General features: G+C 38.6%; 1 protein-coding gene across 1 annotated transcript; it reads left to right on the top strand.

Moving 5' to 3' along the window:
• Window positions 1–419: 419 nt before the first annotated feature.
• LOC126271899 (uncharacterized) lies at window positions 420–13807 on the top strand. Its single transcript, XM_049974280.1, has 5 exons — window positions 420–910; window positions 7394–7478; window positions 8339–8624; window positions 9100–9169; window positions 11466–13807. Exons 1-5 carry the CDS (start codon window positions 788–790, stop codon window positions 11637–11639), a joined length of 738 nt encoding a protein of 245 aa, XP_049830237.1. The 5' UTR covers window positions 420–787; the 3' UTR covers window positions 11640–13807.
• Window positions 13808–19958: the final 6151 nt, after the last annotated feature.

Here is a 19958-nt window from a genome sequence, read left to right as displayed (position 1 = left end):
ATCGATTACGCAAAATAGAAAGCACACGCAACAACGAATGACAGTTGAAGATCGCTAAGGTCATTTCCGCGGAAACGCATCCCTTCATTCTCTTCAAGATGTCGCAGCGCGCCGGAAGTGTTCCTGTAGCTGTGCCCGAGGCGAAGCTGAAGGCGTACTACGTGCCGTGGCACGAGTACGGAAAGGTAAGTGAGATGTTGCACACGGTTTCAGGTAAGATACGTAGCAATGGAAAGTGCACAGATTAGAAGCTACGCAATTCGGTTGCAGCGTGCACCGCTCCTCCTTCATAAAACGACTTTATTACGGACTCAGCGGCTTTGGAAGTTATATCCAACGATATTACTGATTATGAAAGACAAAGATACTGAAACATAGTGTAGCCGTCATTTCTTTGCTTGAAATGCGGGTCGATTTGTGTGTTTTTGTGTGCTACGCAGTTCGTAAATACACGAAATGTAAAAGACGTTGTGTATGGCTATCTAAATTCCCTTATCGTTGATAAACATTTCGAAGTGCAAGAATTTAATCACTGTAGCTTCCATTTTGTATCCATTTTGCGTTTCTGTAATAATTAGTTGAACTGGCGTGAATTAACAGAGTGTGCAACTCATGCGTAGTACGTTCCTGTTGGTAACCCGTTGTCATACGTATTAGCCAGTCGGCTGACAGTACACGGCAGCAACTGAAAATCAATCACATCGGTTTTTTTCCGACTTTAACTCCATTTCCGAAACTGTGGCTAAAAATTGCTCCGAGTGACAGAAAATATCCCTCAACTTTGTTTATGAAACACAGGAAGCTACGAAGAAGCAGTGTTGGTCTTTATTCACATCCGATTAATTATTCGCAGTGTTCACTTCCTACCATTTATTACGGGAACTCTTCCAATAAAAAGGCCGTCGACAGGGTAAGTGCACCTTTATCTTTTGTTGCGTATCTCACACATTAAACCACCGTTGCATATTTGGTTGACTTGTAATCATTGATCATGTTTATATCAGCAGACACTGGTGGAAATATCAATTGCCTAACATGAGTAATATTACAATTTTCGCAGCAAATATGAGTGAGGAATAAATGAAACATGAAAATTATTTCTTAACTTCAGTTTTATAGATAGTGAAGAAGATGGTACATCCAAAAATGGGCCATCCGATCAAGTCTGAATGTAATGGGTTGTGTACCCATGACCACAAACTTAACATTAACTTATAACCATAGTCAGGAATGCGATCTCACCATCCCATCTACCCAATAACGATTAAACAAAAATGCGTTATGGCAATGGATACTCATCATTTCATCAGCTTCCTTTGAAGAATTAGGCTCTAGGCCATCCAAACTTAACAAACAATCATTTCAGTCTTTTCTGAAGACCTCCAATAACTCTGTTACCGTTCGGATTGTACTTCACGAATTTCTGTGGAATCTCGAATTCTCATGAGGATTTGTGTTGATTTTTCTCGATTCATTTGATTTTCATGTTGACAATATTTAATTCTGTTCTTTCATTTCCAATCACGGCTCTGTTATTTCTTTTTGTGTTCTACAAAGTTTCATTTACATAGTGTAACGAAGTAATCACCATCATCATTCATATCGTTTGGGCCTTTGTCACACTTCAGCGAGATGTCAGCGTTGTTAGAATATATTTGGCGATGTTAATGTCAGAGGGTGACCTGATACCCTTCCTGTCGCACCCCATACCCCCAAGGATGGAATTAGTGTACCCCACCTTTATGTGTCTAGTGTAAGCCATGAAATAGTGCGAACGTTTTCAAATGTCAGCGAGTAGTTTATTTGAGGCGTAACGTGGGGACCAGCCCGTTATCCACCTAGTGGGATGTGGGTAACCGCCTAAAAACCGCATCCAGGCTGGCCGGCACACCTTCCCTCGTCGGTAATATGCCGGTGGGGGGAGGGGGGGTTCGATTCAGGGCTAGCGCGCCTACCCGTGTCCAGGACGCAAGGCATTAACGCCCCGGCTAACCTGACAGATCTAACGAAGTAATCTCCATCAGTTTATAAAATTTAGTACTGATTCCTTTTTGCACTTTAGGGGTCAATTTTCTGTTACTGGACCGAAAGACAGTTTGATTATACATTTTATTTTCAATATCGTTTTCAATATCGTCACCTAAGTAACAGATTTGAAATATTTGCTCTAAAATGATTATCTAAAATAGATTTTTGTCTTACTGGATGTTGTGTTCGGAATGCCTTTATTTTGGCTATACAGTCTTAAGCCAGGTGGCGGAACATATTCACCTAATAGAAATAACAGAAAATAATGTTCAACCTCTTTTCCTTTCGGATTCTCGTTTTTCCTGTCCGTACCTGTTCTACATGGACTGTGCGTTGAATTAACTTTCTTAACAGTTATACCGTCTATCAAGTAGACTATGAAAGTAAGTCAAAATTCTTCACAAAACAGTTGTTTTATGTACAAGGAACAAATCATAACAAAAGATGCATTTCACTCTGAGTTTATAACAGTACTATATTACCTTTGTTGTTTATGGGAATTTTTTTTGTTTCATGTTCGTGAAAATTAATGAATAATTACATGCAATACCGCGTATTTAGATATAATCGTCATGATAATACATGATCAGTTGAAACTCATTTCCATCTTAACCCTATCCTCTATTACCGCAGACAGAGCTAATATTTTCTTCTAAACTTCGAAAGGCCAGTATCTGACGTATGGACGTCTTGTCCTGCTTTCTATTCTTGCCTAGAAGATTTCCCATCATTCTTATCTCCCTTACATCTATGCAAATATATTGCAGATTTGTTGCAGATGGGTCTAGGAAACTGCATTCCTCACTGTAACTTCTTCGCCATACGCGAATTTCACGTAATCAATAAAAATTTGAAAATTTTCCGTGCATTCTGGGCATCAAACGTTACTTGTAGTTGTCCGTTTTCGTTACAATTATTTCGTATAATACAAAGTATAATGTCGTGGGAAAACCATAACCACTGTAACATGATGGAAAAAACCGTCTGCGTCACTAAATTTATATATTTATTTAGCGGTTTTGATCGTAAATATATGAAGCGCTGAAACACTAAAAACTGTAGCAGAGACCTTTGTCCCAAGCCCCTAAACTTGTATGTCCCTCTTCAAGAAATGTTAATGTCGCTAAGGAAAGCGCAACAACTTTACAATGTAGAAACATGGAAGGATTCGACTTACCTCTGAACGTAGTTTGGGGGTAGTAAGCGAATACGTAAAGTAGATCCACAAATCACCAACTGAGTTTACAGTGACGTCAACGTATTTATCGCATTACCATCTATTAGTTTCGTATCACACAGTGCCAATTTTAGTATCTTTCATCGCGTGTTTAATAATGACATTTAAGGTTTGAGTCAAGTTCTGGAGCGAGGACCTGTACTCAACAACATGAACTAAGGTACTCATAAAATTACAAAGAAATCTTCGTACAGGTGATGCTCTCTAAGGGGACAGTGTGAATACAAGTTGAATCCGAAATCTTGAAGTTCTTGTGGGCAGTTTATGAGTCTTTCAGTATAAGGGTTTCGGGGTCACCAGCCCCTCGTTATAGAATAATAATGTAATGATGATTTATTCAACTTTGTACCACATTTACGTATATTTCTTTGAAAGGATCCTCACAATAGTAAACCATTTGATAAGCACTCAACAAAATATTCGAAACAGAACAGTGTAGCGCAAAAACCCTCGGACAGTGCTAGAGTACAGTGATGTGTTTCTCTGTGGCTGCAGGAACAGTATGCCACCGCAGTCAGTCAGCCCAGACACGAGAGGAAAGTCGGCCTGTTCTTCGTCAGTAAACTTACCCGCACTGCTGTGCATCACAGTGACACTTACGCAAATCTAAACCCAGGTAGAAAGTGAACCCCACTGAATAGAAGATTGAGGACGAAGAAGCAAGCGGGCTTATTATTATCAACAGAAAGTACGATAGATAAATGGTACAAACTTGTTTGCACATGCAGTGGATACTTGCAATGATGCGCATATAATTTCCCTACAATACAGACACAAACAGGAACGGGAATAGGAAACCAAACGAAATGCAATTGCTCGGTAAAAAGCAACCAGAACCCGTGGGTCACTCATACCAAATTGATGAAAGAATGTCCTGTCATCCCACTGAACTTTTATCACTGCAGTTCTACTTCACCTACCACGAAGAATCCTGACTTTAGATAACAGCCGAGTGTGAAGTACACCAGATTAATACACCTCTTGTAACTCCTATCCAATAGTTGTGAAAAGGGCCACCATGAAAACATAATGCTTGCGTTCAGATAAAGACGCCTTGCATTTCCTAATATCGATATATTACAACAGGACTTTCTTTTGAAAACATAAATATTATTGCACGGGATTTATTCGCAGTTACGAACACGAACATAAATCAGTTGATTACATTTGACAATCGCTAAGTTTGTAGCTGCAGAAACACCTCTCATCAATTGGTTCACAATGGCTGAGCGAACCAGCAGTGTTCCAGCTGCTGTTCCAGACGTCATGTAACAGGAGTGATACCAGCACTTGCGTCGGTATGGAAAAGTAAGGAACACGATCCATGCAGTATTACATTAAGTGCGTACCTGCAGTAATTACATGTGTTAGAAGTTACATAACTATAAAGGTTCTCGTCGTTTCGCACACAATAAAACTCAGTTCGGGTTGCTATAGACTTAACGACATTCACCGTTGTAGGCTGCGGTGTTATTGATTACAAGACCAATGCAATGATGCTAAATTGCGCTTGCTACACTAAGCCTCTCTTCTTGTGGTCGAAATCGATGTCGTGGGGCTGGATTGAAAGTGCGTATGGGAGGTAGTGCGAGTTCGTCTCCTCCCTGACCGGCACCCTAAAATTTCGTATTTACTATTGAGTTAATCGAAGTAAAAAGATAGTAACTCTAAAGGTCTTCCGAGCAAACATTAATAATTTATTGTGCCTCGATTATATCGTACTCAAGTTTCGCCACCTTACAGGAGTCTTTGTCTTCTTTCTTTTACCATCTGAAGATGTTTTTGAGAGTATTATCGTGAGACGAATAATGATTCATATTTATGTCCGCAGTGACACTCAACTTAAATGTCTCGTTTTCTCAGTATAAATTTCAACATAATACGATTCTTTACGCTGACTTTATATTGACAAAAGCCACAGATTTGGTACAAAGTTTCCACATATTTTTGTAAAAGGTGATTTTATTTCCATCAGCGTGCATTACTACCCTCCAACTTCTATATTCAGCTAGACAGCGAACAACGAATTGTTGGAAGCAGATGCTAATTGTCTGTATGATGTATGGTAAATATTAAATTGTTTGACGGAATGCTAAGGTAATTAGTTAAAAGTTTTGTTTATTGTAGTTGTTGTGGTCTTCCGTCCAAAGACTGCCTTGATGGAGCTCTCCATGCTACTCTATCCTCCAGGCTACAAGCAACTAATGCAACCTATATTCTTCTGAATGTGCTTAGTGTATTCATGTTTTGATCTCCCTCTACGACTTTTACTCCTCATGCTTCCTTCCAGTATGAAATTGGTGATCTCTTGCTGCCTCAGGATTTGTCCTACCAAACGATCCCTTCTTCTTGTCAAGTTGTGCCACAAATTTCTCTTCTGCCAAACTCTATTCAGTACCTCCTCATTAGTTATGTGATACACCCGTCTGATCTTCAGCATTCTTCTGTAGCATCACATTTCCAAAGCTTGTATTCTCTTAGTGTCTAAAGGGTTTATCATGCATGTTTCGCTTCCATACATGGCTACACCATGCAAATACTTCCATAACGGAATTCCTGACTCTTAAATTTATACTCGATGTTAACGAATTTCTCATCTTCAGAAACTCTTTCCTTTTCATTGCCAGTCTACATTTTATATCCTCTCTACTTCGATAATCATCTTTTATTTTGCTCTCCAAATAGCACAACTCATCTACTATTTTAAGTGTCTTATTTCCTAATCTAATTCCATCACCATCACCTGATGTAATTTGACTACATTCCATTATCTTCGTTTTACTTCTGTTGAAGTTCATCGTACACCTTCCCATCAACACACTTTCCATTCTATTTTTGTTTATTGAAAAGAAAATTTCATTTCAGGTAGCATTGCCTAGAAACTCACAAACTTTGTCATACACCTTACAAAATGGTGCTGTTAAATAAATCTCGATTAGAAACTTTGACTTCGTTTGGATGTTGAAATACTTTTGTAACTCAAAACGCAAGACGTTCGACGAAGCTGACAAGAAATTTCGATTATTGCTAATGGCAGCGTATGACACGTAATCTCATATTATTCCTGTTCTCGCCATTTAATTTGTAACACACCGAAAGACCAGCACGGCGTCTGAGGTTCTACCTGTCTATAGGCCTCTTCATCTGCTGGTCACATTCTTAAAAGAATTCTCTGCCTTTAATTGCGTTGTATGGCAATGTTACAAAATAACGGTTAGAAAAACAGAAGAATCTAGTTCATACAACCGTTTGTAGGTGAACGCGTGCTTCGATTGTTTGTAATTCTGGTTTGTACAATGATTCGACTAAAGAGAAGTCTCGTACTAGACGTTTAGTTTTGCAAACCGTATTTAAATAATCGAACGCAATATACACGTGATTCTTCGCATAGTTTTGGCGACCAGTTGCGCTTCTTTATACACCTTGGACACATATACATAATCTGCAGACTCTGCTGGCACAGAAATAAAAATATATAGCGTCACTTTAGAAAATAATTTCCGTGATATTATTTAGTAAACTGATCGGAGGTAGGGACATAACTAGATATATGACTAATAAACATTCATTCGAAGAGCTTTATACGTAATCTACAGAATAATCTTAAAAGTTTCTCTTAGCACATCGGTGCAAGCACACTTTATCTTGTTCTTATTAATGATGGGACGTGCTGAAATACATTTTTAAAATAATTTCTGAACTGAACGGTGACAAAAATGTTGATGTGAGTTTTACAATACGTTGACTACTATTAAGAAAATACCGTCGCTTTGGATACAGCACAATACCCCACACTCATTCCATCTGTGTCTCTGTTCCAGGTCCTAAGCACTGCTGTCGAATATAGGTCCATTCCACCGACATGCCCTACGCGGAAGCTATCTTCAAGATTTACGAACTGTAGCTAAAATAATTCCTTGGTACATCAATGCAAGCTGGCGTTCTCATTTTTTTACATTATCAACATTACATGTCGTTATGTCCTAATATCACTTAATTTACTGACTTTAATATCGATCAGAAGTTGTGCTGAGGGTTTTACAAACATTCTTTGCTACTCATAAAGTTACGCATCTTGCAGTTTAGCGTAATACCCATTACTCATTGCATTCTGTATCTCTGTTACAGGTGATGAGTGCTGATGCAGAGTGTAGGGCCGTTCCACCTCTACGGCCTGTACGGGAGCAAGAAGTGGAGGTCTTGTTGAAATACCGTGAGTACCTTTTGGTGTTGTGAGGATACGAGTAGCAATGATTCAAGTAGTGTAATGGTTTTGATGAGGTGGCTTTGTTACACAGCTTACGTTTTATATCAGCAACTTTTTTACGTATCCCATCTGCGTCTGCTATAATAAACATGAAATGAATGTAGCGCTGCGTCTTTGTTACTTTGTCAGAGTCTGCTTTATACGTAACGTGATATGAGCATTGTGTGACATACACTATGGAAAGGATATTCAGTTCTGCTAGTCTTACAGCTAAAATCACTGTACCGATCATTTGTATTAGGAGTGATACCAGGGAAGCCACGTTTTAGGGTATGAACTTTTTACTGGTCGTATTCTGTTCATTCTCCTGGTAGTTGAGTAGCTAGGACATGAATTGCGTCTGTCAGTGAATGCACTCGTTCCTGATGGATCTTTCAACTAGATCTGTGTGGTAGTAACAGAGTCAGAGAAAACGCTGTGGAGATCTTAATAACTCTCTGGTTTAGAACTAGGATTGTGTGTCATATTTCCACTAAATTCTGTACTGCTAATGGGCAGCTTACAGTCCTCTGAGATGGTCAGTAGATTACTTCATAATTATTTTGATTCTGTCAAATTAATTTCTGTTTACAGAGGATGTTAACTTCATTATTATTTTTCCGCCAACTATGTCAACAACCTTGGATAGCAGTGAGTACTATAAGATGTATTCACCTTTTCTGACATGCAAGAGCGGTAATGATAAGTATTATAGCTCTCTATGTACATACTGCAATGATGACACATTATTAGTCTGTGGTAGTAGATGACAGTGAGTTACTGCAGATAGATGTTGTTTAGAGTGATGGTGAACTTTTATTTTACAGGCCACTGCTACCGCCACGATGTGCAGTCTGAGCCGTCCCCGAGACCGGCGCTCACGTATGTAGTATCAAACGTGGCAGCAGGTAAGGTGCAAGAGAGGCAAGACGGAGGCGAAACAGCCCGACAGCAGCCGCCGCAGCAGCACCGCGATGTGGTTGAGGCAGAGGGAGGCGAAGAGGAGGAGGAGGTGGGGGAGGCCGAGACCAGCCGTGGCCTGCTACGGCGGCTGCTGGCCTGCTGCCTCTGCATTAGGCTGCCACGAGGCCGCAGTTCCAGGAGGACCAGCAGGTGAGTCCGGCATGTTGTGCCGTGTGTTCAGAATTCTTCAGCGTGGAACTTACCATGTAGCGCAGGTCAATATGTGAATAATCTGTAATTACTGCCCCACACTGTGACCTCTAGGGTTGGAAGGAGTGGGGGAGGGGTGTTTGGGCTTATCCCAATTTATGTTCTGAAGGTGTGTGTGGGGACTTTAGGATCACTTCTCATGTTTCAGAATTCCGATTGTACAGAAATTGCTCAGTCAAGTTCAAAGTATGCCTATGATGATTGTCCAAATTACAAATTGTAACAGTATCTCAAGTATCAATGAGTTTTGGTTATTTATGTGAGATAATCATGAATGTGTTTTAATCAAATTAAACATAACTACTTAACAGTTTTGCATAGCAGCTACATGCGTAATTTCTTATGTGGATAATTTGTCCAAAAATGATTTTAAATTTATCAATAAACAAAATTAAAAATATTTAATTAATTTCAGAGTTCATCCTGAAGAATCGCCGACAGCTGGCAGCCAGGCTAAGCAACAGAGCCCTGTCGTCAAAATCCTGGTATGTATTGAGAGAAACATGTACACAACTTACGAAATCTTTGTAAAGACATATAAAATGCTACTACTTGTCCAATACCCGTTTCATTAATTACATTAGTAGTTAACTGAGTAATGATAGAGAGTACTTGGCATCATTTCACCTCAAGGAAAATTGTGATATACAGTTAATGGTACTCATTACAACAGGAGTCTAGTGAAGCTTATTTTAAATAACACTAGCAGTAAATAGTAGCCCAGTCTCTGTGTGCAGTGTAATCTATGACTCACGAGGTAACCTTGGCTCTACCTGTTAAAGAAATAATACTCTGTGAATAAGGAAATGGTACAAACTGAAAACTGGAAATTATCATATTTTTATACTTGTCATTCGCTACCGAAGGTAGTAGTGTAGATAGTTTGAGGTAGGATCCATAGCCAAGGTCTTGTCCGTCAAATGGAAGCTGACTTGATGGAAATCAGATGGTACCCCATATGCAAATATTTAGGAAAGATTTCCAGATTGGTATATGTCTTTAAATTAAGGTCAGCTTTTCGAAATACTTGTTTGCAACTGGGGAGTAGGAATAATTTATGATTTATTTTTTCTTAGACAAAATTTTGATAGCCTTGATTTTGTAAGTCAGTAAACTTCACGATCTTCTTACCATTTGTAGTTTACCTGTAACACTCGTCAGGAAAATAACCGAATCTGTCCTGTTACACATGCTTAGGCATAAGCCGTTGATAATTCCTGCTGGGGCATGTTCCTATCTAGTCAAAATTAAAATGCTTACAATTTCCTGGCTCTGTCCACTGTTTTCGGAGATTTGTCTTGGTTGTAAGCTGTTTCAGTCACTTCTAATTAACCGAAATCAAGAAACCCCTGGCTACATTAAATCTTCTGGGTATCGCATAGGTCAAATTGTAACTGTGTTAGCTGTTGGCTGGTAACATCCAAACTGATGTGTTCTCATATGTCAACCAGAAATGCTACATTTTTAGAACACAAAGACTTGCATTAGACTTTGGGATTTTCTACTGATGATGACGGACTGGGATGTTACATACTAGGATAGGATCTGAAAAATTCCTATCTTTACTCCTCTATATCGCACTTTGATAGATACACAACAGTCGTCAAGCTATTTTGAGTGAGGCGTAATCACCATAAAATTTTGCAGTTGTCATGCCATTCTCACTTTACCTGACGCTTTGATACAGACATTGCAGATACGTAAATGAAAGGGTGTGTGAATACTGTCCATTTCGATTAGTTATAGATACAAAAAGATGCGTTAAAATAAACATACACTGTTTCTCATTCAACTCTTCATATATTAGCAGTTGCAAGCAAAGATGCTACTACATGAAGTGTTGAATGACAAACAAAGTGCATAATATTGTTGCCAATCAGTATACAAATTGTTCTTATCGGAAATGTTTTAATTGGAGGATAATATACAGTCTACATTGTGATTCCATGATGATACTACAAACCCTCAGGATTGATAGAAAAAGGCAAATGTGTCAACGTAACGAAAGCGGCCATGATCAGGAAACGACTTAATTGAAAGTTATAAGCGAAAATTGCTCCGGTGTGTTTGGCAGTCGCCCTCATGCTGCAGGCCCCTCGTTGCCTGCACTTGGAGGGGAATTAGAATGGACCTAAAAAAGCAAAAAGGTTCATTAAATATGGACTCTAAAGTGCATACCTGAAGAGCTATGAGCAGTTGTTAACTTTTGCTACTGTGAAACACATGTCTTCTACTGAACAACTACTCATAGCTCATTAGGTATGCGTTTTAGAGCCCTTGTTTACTAGATATTTTTGTTGTATTGGTTCACACTACCTAATCCCAAAGCACGAAAAGCAAAGAATTTGCAGTAGAAGTGATCCACTGCCAGTTATCAAAACTATTTTCGGTTGTTTCTGGACGAGGGTCCCATGCGTTGCATTGATATGTTTATCCCTCCCCATAACCCATGAAAGTTTGTAACATCATCACGGACCAAACCCATGTAGCTCGCATTCTCTGTGCGTTCTTCGTTCACGCCACCATTTACAACAACGATCTAAAACTCAGTATAGAGAGAAGTTTCTATTTAAACGGACCTAGCGTTTCGTTCAACCTATACTGACTGCAGTGTCTTCATCTGTTGCAGGGCGGACGTGTAGAGGAGATGAATAACAGAAGATGGGAAAATCGGTTTTCTTTTGGAATGCAAATACTGACAACTATTTGTTTTGATAGGTATATGTTTCATTGACGGGGAAAGTAATCCTAAATTAATCTAACTGTGTTTTCCTGTTGCAGGAAACCTACTCGAAGGAGAAGCAAGAGCTGGTGTCTGCGTGGGTGTTGAAGCATTTCGGAAGCGCCCAGGACCGCTGCAGATGGATGGAGGGGCTGCACCAAGAATCCGACAACACACAAGTGGCAGAGGTAACGTACTGCAGAAGCTTTAGCTATGCAAGCAGTGGTGAGTAGAAGAATAACATAAATAATAATTCATATATACTAGGCACAGTAATGTGGTTATGTATCAAAGACTAAATCGTTGTGTCTCAATCTGAAGTGAACTGAAATTTTGATGTGTGTGTTTACACCCTTAATTTACAGAGGCAGAATATTTGATCAGAAACTAGACGATTCTAAATAAGTTTGTTTACAGATTCTGTTCCATCTGTTGTTTATATATGCTTACTCATTTCAGTTATTAAATGTTAGCCATGTGCCTACCGCAGGATGTACCTGTAATAGGAAACAACCAAAACAAAAACAACACTTATTAACCCTCTCCACTAACGCTCCAAAATACAAATAACTGTCCTAACAGGTCTCACATGTATCAGGGCTTCTGAAGACTGGATATTTTTCTCAGTTAAACAGTTGTGGAGCAAAATGTTTCAAAAATTAAGGCTGGGGAATGTCATAAATTACTAGTAATCGTAATCGGAAAAGAATTTTTCATACAAGAGAATAGAATATTTTGAGTTTCAGAAGCGCACCTCTAATAGCAGAACCACAACAGTTGATGATTCAGGTTCTTGGATCAAAAATAAAAATTAAATCAATGTTCTTGTCCGTGACTGCCAAACGACTTACATTGAATATTATTCCAAACTTTCATTAACAGATTTGTTCTGTGACGAAAGCTCACTGAAAGTACATTTTTATTTATTACTGGCGAAAGCGGTTTTTTTAACTGCCTAATTAAATGCAGTGGATCTTAGTGAATTATTCACGAAAGATGTTGGCAACTGTTTGGCGGACAGTGTCAAATGCCCCTACTGTGGTGTTAGGAGAAAGAGCTGTGTCAGGTGTCGTAAGCTTGGTGGGTCAGCTCTACCTGTCCTTCTAAACGTTGACAAACTCAAATTTTTTCAACGGAACGCAAGAGCAAAATGATGCCTTTTGAGTGTTACATACGAGCTCTCTGTGCATTCAGTTAAACACTAATTCCTTGAGAACTACAGTGAGATAGGAAAACGTAATATAGGTATCTGGCTTGAAGGTCAAAACTTTAGTCACCAAAATGGTAGTGAAAACCTTTGAGTTAAACGCCTGATTTATCCGTTGCCAGCCTGACTTTGAATTCCAAAGATGTAATTGTAGTGTTACGCTTAATTTGTAATGCACAGTACAAAATAACATAAACTAGTAACATATTAGCATAAGAGATATTTCCTCTGATAAAGTGTACCAATTCAAAGATAGGTAGTAGGAAGGAAGAAAAAATCTTGGAATGTAATTATCTCAGTTGAGTTATTGGTACTGGAACACAAGAAAGAGAAGGATGCGAATTAGTGAACGTATTTAGATATAAAATCTAAGAAAAGTCCTTAGAACCATTACTTCCTTGTGAATCTCATACACTGAATCTGCAGAGGATGAACCTATTAAGGATTTAGATTCTTTGCGTCTTCTCAATGATATTCCATCGTGGGTTTTCCCATGTTTGATATTTCCGTGTACCTCTGCCACATTTAAAAATGCTGAGGGTCTTTTTAACACAGCCTCAGTGATGATTCAAATGTCAAATTAACTGATACCCTAAAGCAAATTAAAATAGTATATTTGCGTTGTTCGCATCATAAGAAGAATAGAGGCAGACATTGAATAAATTTGTTTATACCACTGTTCTAAGAAATCATAAGAAACTGTAAAAACAGATACTGAATAAGAATATTGGAATGAAATAGTGGTCTGGCACTACTCATACGTGAGTGTAATGAGAAATCAGATTTAACAAGTTACAGACCTGCTCGTATAGACTAACGTGCTGTGAGCTAGCCGGCGAGCCAGGGTGCTTCACCAGACAAGAAAGTAGTGCAAGTATTGGATTCACAACAACTGGTCTGGTTCAGCAGCCTGGCTGAGTGTGGCTTTTATGCCGTTTTTCAAGCTCGTTTAGGCGGATGCTGAGCTGGTCTCCAATCTCCACCTCATAAAAAACATCATTCACAAACAGCTTCAAACGAAACATACAGATCAGCGTTGGCAACATTCGCAGACAGGTGACGAACACAGCTTTCCTCCGTTACGTTTAACTTACAGCTGCAGCCACAGGAAGGGTAACCAGCCAGAAAGTAAAAAATAAAAACAAAACAAAAAATACCAGGTCACGAGAACTGTGGTATTCGAAAGAAAAGAAAGAGAAGGAAAGAGAAGTTATGCGTTGCAAGTGACATGAGGATTGGAGAATTTATTTTGTATGCCTGGAAAATTAGACATTACTCACGCTGGTTTAGGATTTAAGCCCCTTAGCGTTAGTTTGTTACTCTTAGCGTTTTTAACGGTAACCGTTGAAATCATATCGTATGTGATTTAACTGTTCAGTAGGCAAAACTCTTTCAGTAGAAAACCAAAAGTTGTCAAACACACAGAGTTCCCTTCATCCTTGAAGCGTAAATATCTTATCTTAGTAGAGTGGCACAGCTCTCTCGCTGGGTAGAGTATGTTATTCAATGGCTCTGAGGTACTATGAAGCTACTACACTGCAGCACTTAAAAAAAAAAAGGTTAGGTTATCGATTGTCAACTGATCGTCATGACATTGATCTTCAAACATGGGCGTTGCAGTTGAACAGAGAAGTAAAGTTAAAGCATTTCAAGGCAAGCACCAAATCACTATTCAATCTGTGGCACACGCAATTCTGTCATGGATAATAACAGAGCTTATAACTAGAGGCTATATATGCGATAAATATTAACTCGAAAAGTTCTTTTCACAATTTAAAATTTTGGGGATGTACTTTATTCCAAAGGGTAAAAAAAATCATCCATTTTGCAATAATTGTCATCAGTTACTCAGAGTCTTACGATTCATCTTAGAGCCCATGAGGCCTGCTACCGGATTATCCTTTTTTCATTCTTTTAAAGGAAACTAATGGAGAGCTTGCAGTGAGAAGCATAATGAACGTGTACATATTTCAATTAGATATGTTGAAAATACTTCACAGCACGTTTTGTGTAACATATTTCATAAAAATGGCGTTTGAGGATTCAGCTTTATTACATATGGTTGGATATGGAAAGAGAGTGTTTCTAATTTATGTTGTAACGAAAATTTTAACTACTCAAAATTTATTGATAGTGGTTGGATATTTTGTAGAAAAATTCAGTGTGTATCAGAGGAAAGGTAATGCTGTTCTACTTCTATGTGGAACACCACATTTTTGTACATCATGCAGCAAATTACATTTGGGATGAGTTTTTATCCCTAAGTGAAAATGGGCCAAAACGGAAAAAAAATGTGTATTGAATTATTTGGGCCAGTTTACACACCCACCAAATATCATCAAGACCATTTTTTTACATCTGGGATAGTTCCCTTGCTAGGCAGCGAGTCAATATTTTCGCAATCTCCAAGTATGTTATATTTTGTCGACTGGACAAAAATGCATGTGTGGTCACCTCACACCACCTGAGGCTTGTAAACTGCAGAGTCATCAATCTTCGTTTTCCGCTGGTTATCTGTCCACCTTGTGACGCTTGACAGCAATTAGATGTGGGGAGCAATTAATCTCAGGAATCTTTCGATCTCTACACGTACAGAATTGCTAATTTACGTAATATTTTTGATAAATATGCTGCTGTGTGTTTCATATTTCTGAACCCCCTTTAAAATACTACAAAACGCAGCAATTTATACTCTTTATGTAATTTTGTGTGTATGTGTGTGTGTGTGTGTGTGTGTGTGTGTGTGTGTGTGTGTGTGTGTGTGTGTGTGTGTGTGTGTCTGTGTGTGTGTCCTCGCTTGTGTGAGTTTAGAAAACGAAATGAATCTTTCTCCACAAAATTAGGTGCCTACTTTGTAAAAGAGATACCACGTAAATGGAGTATGTTTTAAATATACTTTCATTATTTATTGAAACTACCAGTATTTTCAGACTGGTTGCCTCATTTTCATACTACACAATAATGGGAGTAGTATAAGTCAGCATGTGACATATTTGTAAGGTGTGTCAAGACTCACTGCTGTGTGATATTAAATTCTGTTTTCTTCCCCTTCTCTACAGATCAGTTTCGACTATAGTGTGCTACTATAACAAAAAATGTATAATGAGAGTAACGTCGCCCACACTGTAGAACAGGTCACTCGTTAATGGCAGTTAAGTCGAAACAAATGTATAGCCAAAGAGAAAAAAAAATAAAAATTATCATCATACAGCACCAAGTCCCCACATTACTTAGAGAAAATAATTCTCTCAGGTATTCGTCTCACAAAAGTAACTCCACTTCTCACGACGGATCAGTAACAAACCAATGTGATGTATACAAGACTCGCAGACTTACCTCTCCACATCAGGAATTCCAGTACTATGGAAGGCTTATGCACAATTCCTCGACTTAGCGAGCTCCTAGAAGTTTTACGAAAATGTTTAAGCTTTCAGCCAGTTAACCACAGGAAAAGAGTGTAAGCATATTCTTGATTATTTCCTGCCCTCAAGTAACAGCAATCTTTAGCAAAATGATACTGCCGTCCAGGAGTTCTGAGAATGTCTTGTACTGTTACAGGAAACCCATCAGCCATTAGTTTAGTACAGTAGCCCCGACTACAACCACTTTAGAAGTATTATGGGAAGAACAGCCCATCATCCCCAGTCTGCACAAATTCTCCCTCCCCAGACACCACAAATTGGATCCTGCCTTGGTAGTATGCATGCAGACACACATTGTAGAGTCCTCCTCTCTTGGCGACAGTTAAAATTATTCAAATGGGTAAACAAAACACTTAGCTGAAAAACCCACATAACATGTTAGTGGGAAGACTACCATAACAGAAGATAATTAGTTAACAAAGTGATAAAATATTATGATGGCACACTTTAATGAAAAGCTCAATTAAATTCTCAGGAATGTTCAATGTACAACATGATGATAATGTAAAGTTAAGATAAAGAAAGATACCTCAGGTAGCATCTTTATAATCTGAAAATATTTATAATTCTCAGCACCTTAAATATCACTAAAAACAAGTGTAAGTATGTGGAGATAAGTTAGCTAAATCAGAATGAATTATAGATCTCATTTATAACAAACAAATTACCATCTCAGATTTTTTAATAAAGCAAACAATCAATCCCACGACGTGGGCCCAACACTACGAAACCAGGCTCTGCCTGTCACACAAAAGAAAGGACAAGAAGAAAGAAATTGGTCCAGCTGCTCCATCTGGTAGCAACTTGAAAGCATCCTTTTTCGGGATTATAGATGAAACAAGTCAACGGCTTTTAAAGCAGAAGTGGACCATGCATACCAAAGGTGTATATAGCAAACGAAATCCAAGCTTCATGGCTTAGTACTTTGAATCTACTACTGGGAAGGAACAAATCCGACCCACATTTCCCTAAGAATCAGACATCATCGAAAGTCGTCAAAAAGGAAACACTAAACCGGCGGTAACTGTAAACAGAAACCCATCACTGTTAGGAGTGCAAGCATATCTTGGGGTCCTGTTAGCGTGCAACTACAGGGTTAGGGATATCTAAAGGACCTGCACGCTCTGAGGCAGAAATACTAAGTTGAAAAAGGAAAACAAATATTACATTGCTACCACAAATGTGAAATTATTGCGACAATTTGGTAAACAATAAGGATTAACAATTTGTTGGACTACCAAAACATCACAACCCTAGGTTTCAAAATACACATTATCAGCACGAAAGAGTTATGGACAATGTAGGGTATATGATCTATGAAAAAAAGGAAGGCGTGAACATAAGCAAGAATATATCAATGTTTGCAGCAGATTTTGCTGTAAATAAGACGTTTATCAACGCAGTAGTGAATTTTTCTAGCGTATCAAATAATTGTCAATACTCACTATTTGATGAGGTGCAAAGGCTACACCCTGTTCAATGCACATGCGGCCATCTCATCTGTGAGAACAGAAGCCATAGTCCTGAGAAAATAGAACAATTGTGGGATCTCCTAGAGAAGGAGAAGGCGAAAATAACTACAAAGAATATTAAGATCTTTGTCGACGACTGTAAGCTAACGTGGAATAGTAGCAAATTATGAACAGGTACAGGAAAACATCCTACGCACAGAAGGAGCAAGACATTTTGAATTTGGTTTTTTCTAACAAGTCGAATGATGGAAAATCGTCGATGTGCCCCATTCTAGGAATGCGATGAAGGAAATTAAGAATATTAAAGTTCAAAGAAGTACCAAGTATTATTTAGACAATTACCTCTCCAGGATTAAAATGAATTTCATTCTTCTCAGAAAGGCTCCAACAGCTGGAAAGAACAAATGCAGAGATGATGTGGCAAAATTTAAAATCAGTTAACAAGTATTGATAGAGTGCCGTCAGCAACTAACATTTTAGTCTCAGAACTGGACAGACCGTACAATACAATGCACAATACAATACGCAATACAAGAAGCTTGAAATTTCGCAAACGGAAACGAAGATGGTGCAACGAGACCTCGGAACTAAATTACGCACTCAGAACACATTCGTTGACAAAATTAAACTCTCCGAAGGAACATGAAGATTTTAACTCCTTTTGTGAAAGTCGGAAGCACGCAGCCCCTGTGATCCGACTTGCAACGCCATTATTTTTGAAACAACATATGGAACGTATTGATCAGGATATTCTAAAGAACAGTCTCAGGGATTTCAATCAAATATTCAAGTGTAATCTGAAAGTGTAACAACACCCAACCACGTGCTTCACAGAAAAAAATAGCGACAAACGCACATACACACATCTAACACAGAAATTAAACAGATCATGGATGCCCTAAGGAACAACAAAGCAGTTTGAAAGGAATAAATTGTCGTAGAGTCCCGGAAGCTAGCCAATGAAGACATTCTGAACATACCAGCTGAACTCTTTGAGGAGATACAGGGAGGTGGTCGGGTATCCTCTGTGTGCCTATCGGTCCTAGTCTACCAGCTCCATAAAATTGGTGGCTCAAAAGGTTACCAGCAGTTGAACAGGTATTATATTAGTATCTGTTCCATGGGAGACGCTCTCCGAAACAGTACAGAACTGAATTGACGTTTATTTTTATAAATAGACTAATAAGTACCAGGCCAATTTTAGGAAAGTAACTTTTTGCCTAGAGATTTTCAAGTTGAAAAACATTACAAAGAATTAAGCGTCTGGAAGGTGCTGCCGTGCGATAGTATGCATGGATAAAAAAGGCGCACGACTCAGTTGAAAGCGAGTCACTGTTGAATGTTATGGAAGGATTGGGAGTACATCATTCAACAGATTCTGATCGATACAGGATCAAACGTGCATTTAGTTTCAACATCTCGGACCGCTTTCCAAACCAAAACTGGTATCAGACAACTCGATGAAGTTTCCCCACTCCCTTTTAACTGTATCTTGGAAAAGATCATTCGAGAATGGAGGAAAACAATGAGCTAAGAGGATGGGGATGAATAATGATTCAGACTAGGACCCAAACACAGCTGATGATCTAGCCATTTTTTCCAACAACATTAATTCACCATTCACGAAGATTCATCAACTAAAAGAGATAGCTGAGCAAGTAGGATTACAATCCTCCTTTGAGAAGATAAAATAAATTACAAATATCAGTGATGGACCACAATAGATGATTTTAAATAAAGGGAAGAGTAATCGCGTGAAAAAAATTTAGATACCTAGGTTGGATAATTCAGCAGAAAACTTGGAGCAAGACGCGATTAATCTTAGGATCTGCAAAATTTCGTGTACCCTATCAAATGACGTAAAGTGTCTATAAGAAATGTCAGATAGTATTGGAGCCAAGTTAAGACAGTATGGTACGACTGTGTAACTGGGAGGATTATATCCCTTTTAAACAATGAATATTTTTAATTTCTAATTCATTTATTTATTCACTCATTAATTTCATCTGGCAGTCTGGGGATCGTTAGGCCCCCTCTCACATCTAACCAGGCGATTCGCTTACTTTACGCAACATATATCTCAATAACCACGTAATACTACATTTTGAAAATGAAAACTACAATAGGCACATAAAAAAGGATACAGCCAGAAAGTTTCTTTCTCTCCTTATAGTGCACTTGCAAATAGGTGGTCCACAGTTGACTGATGAAGCGAAGAAAGGAGTTGAAGCTTGTTTAACTGGTGATGACACAGACTTGTTGACTGTCCACGCACCATCACAGAAGAAATTGAAAATGGTGGTACCAAAGAAAGACAATCAGCAGGAAAAAGTGTACACTATTTCTGACATTCTGCGTGACATTGGGGATATGAAAGGTGTACTCTTACCAATGTATGCCTTCACAGGATGTGACACTATATCAGCGATCTACAAGAAGGGGAAAATTACA

The sequence above is a fragment of the Schistocerca gregaria genome, chromosome 5 (genome assembly GCF_023897955.1).
Source record: "Schistocerca gregaria isolate iqSchGreg1 chromosome 5, iqSchGreg1.2, whole genome shotgun sequence".
Lineage (NCBI taxonomy): Eukaryota > Metazoa > Arthropoda > Insecta > Orthoptera > Acrididae > Schistocerca > Schistocerca gregaria.
This window is presented reverse-complemented; position numbering and strand designations above follow the sequence as displayed.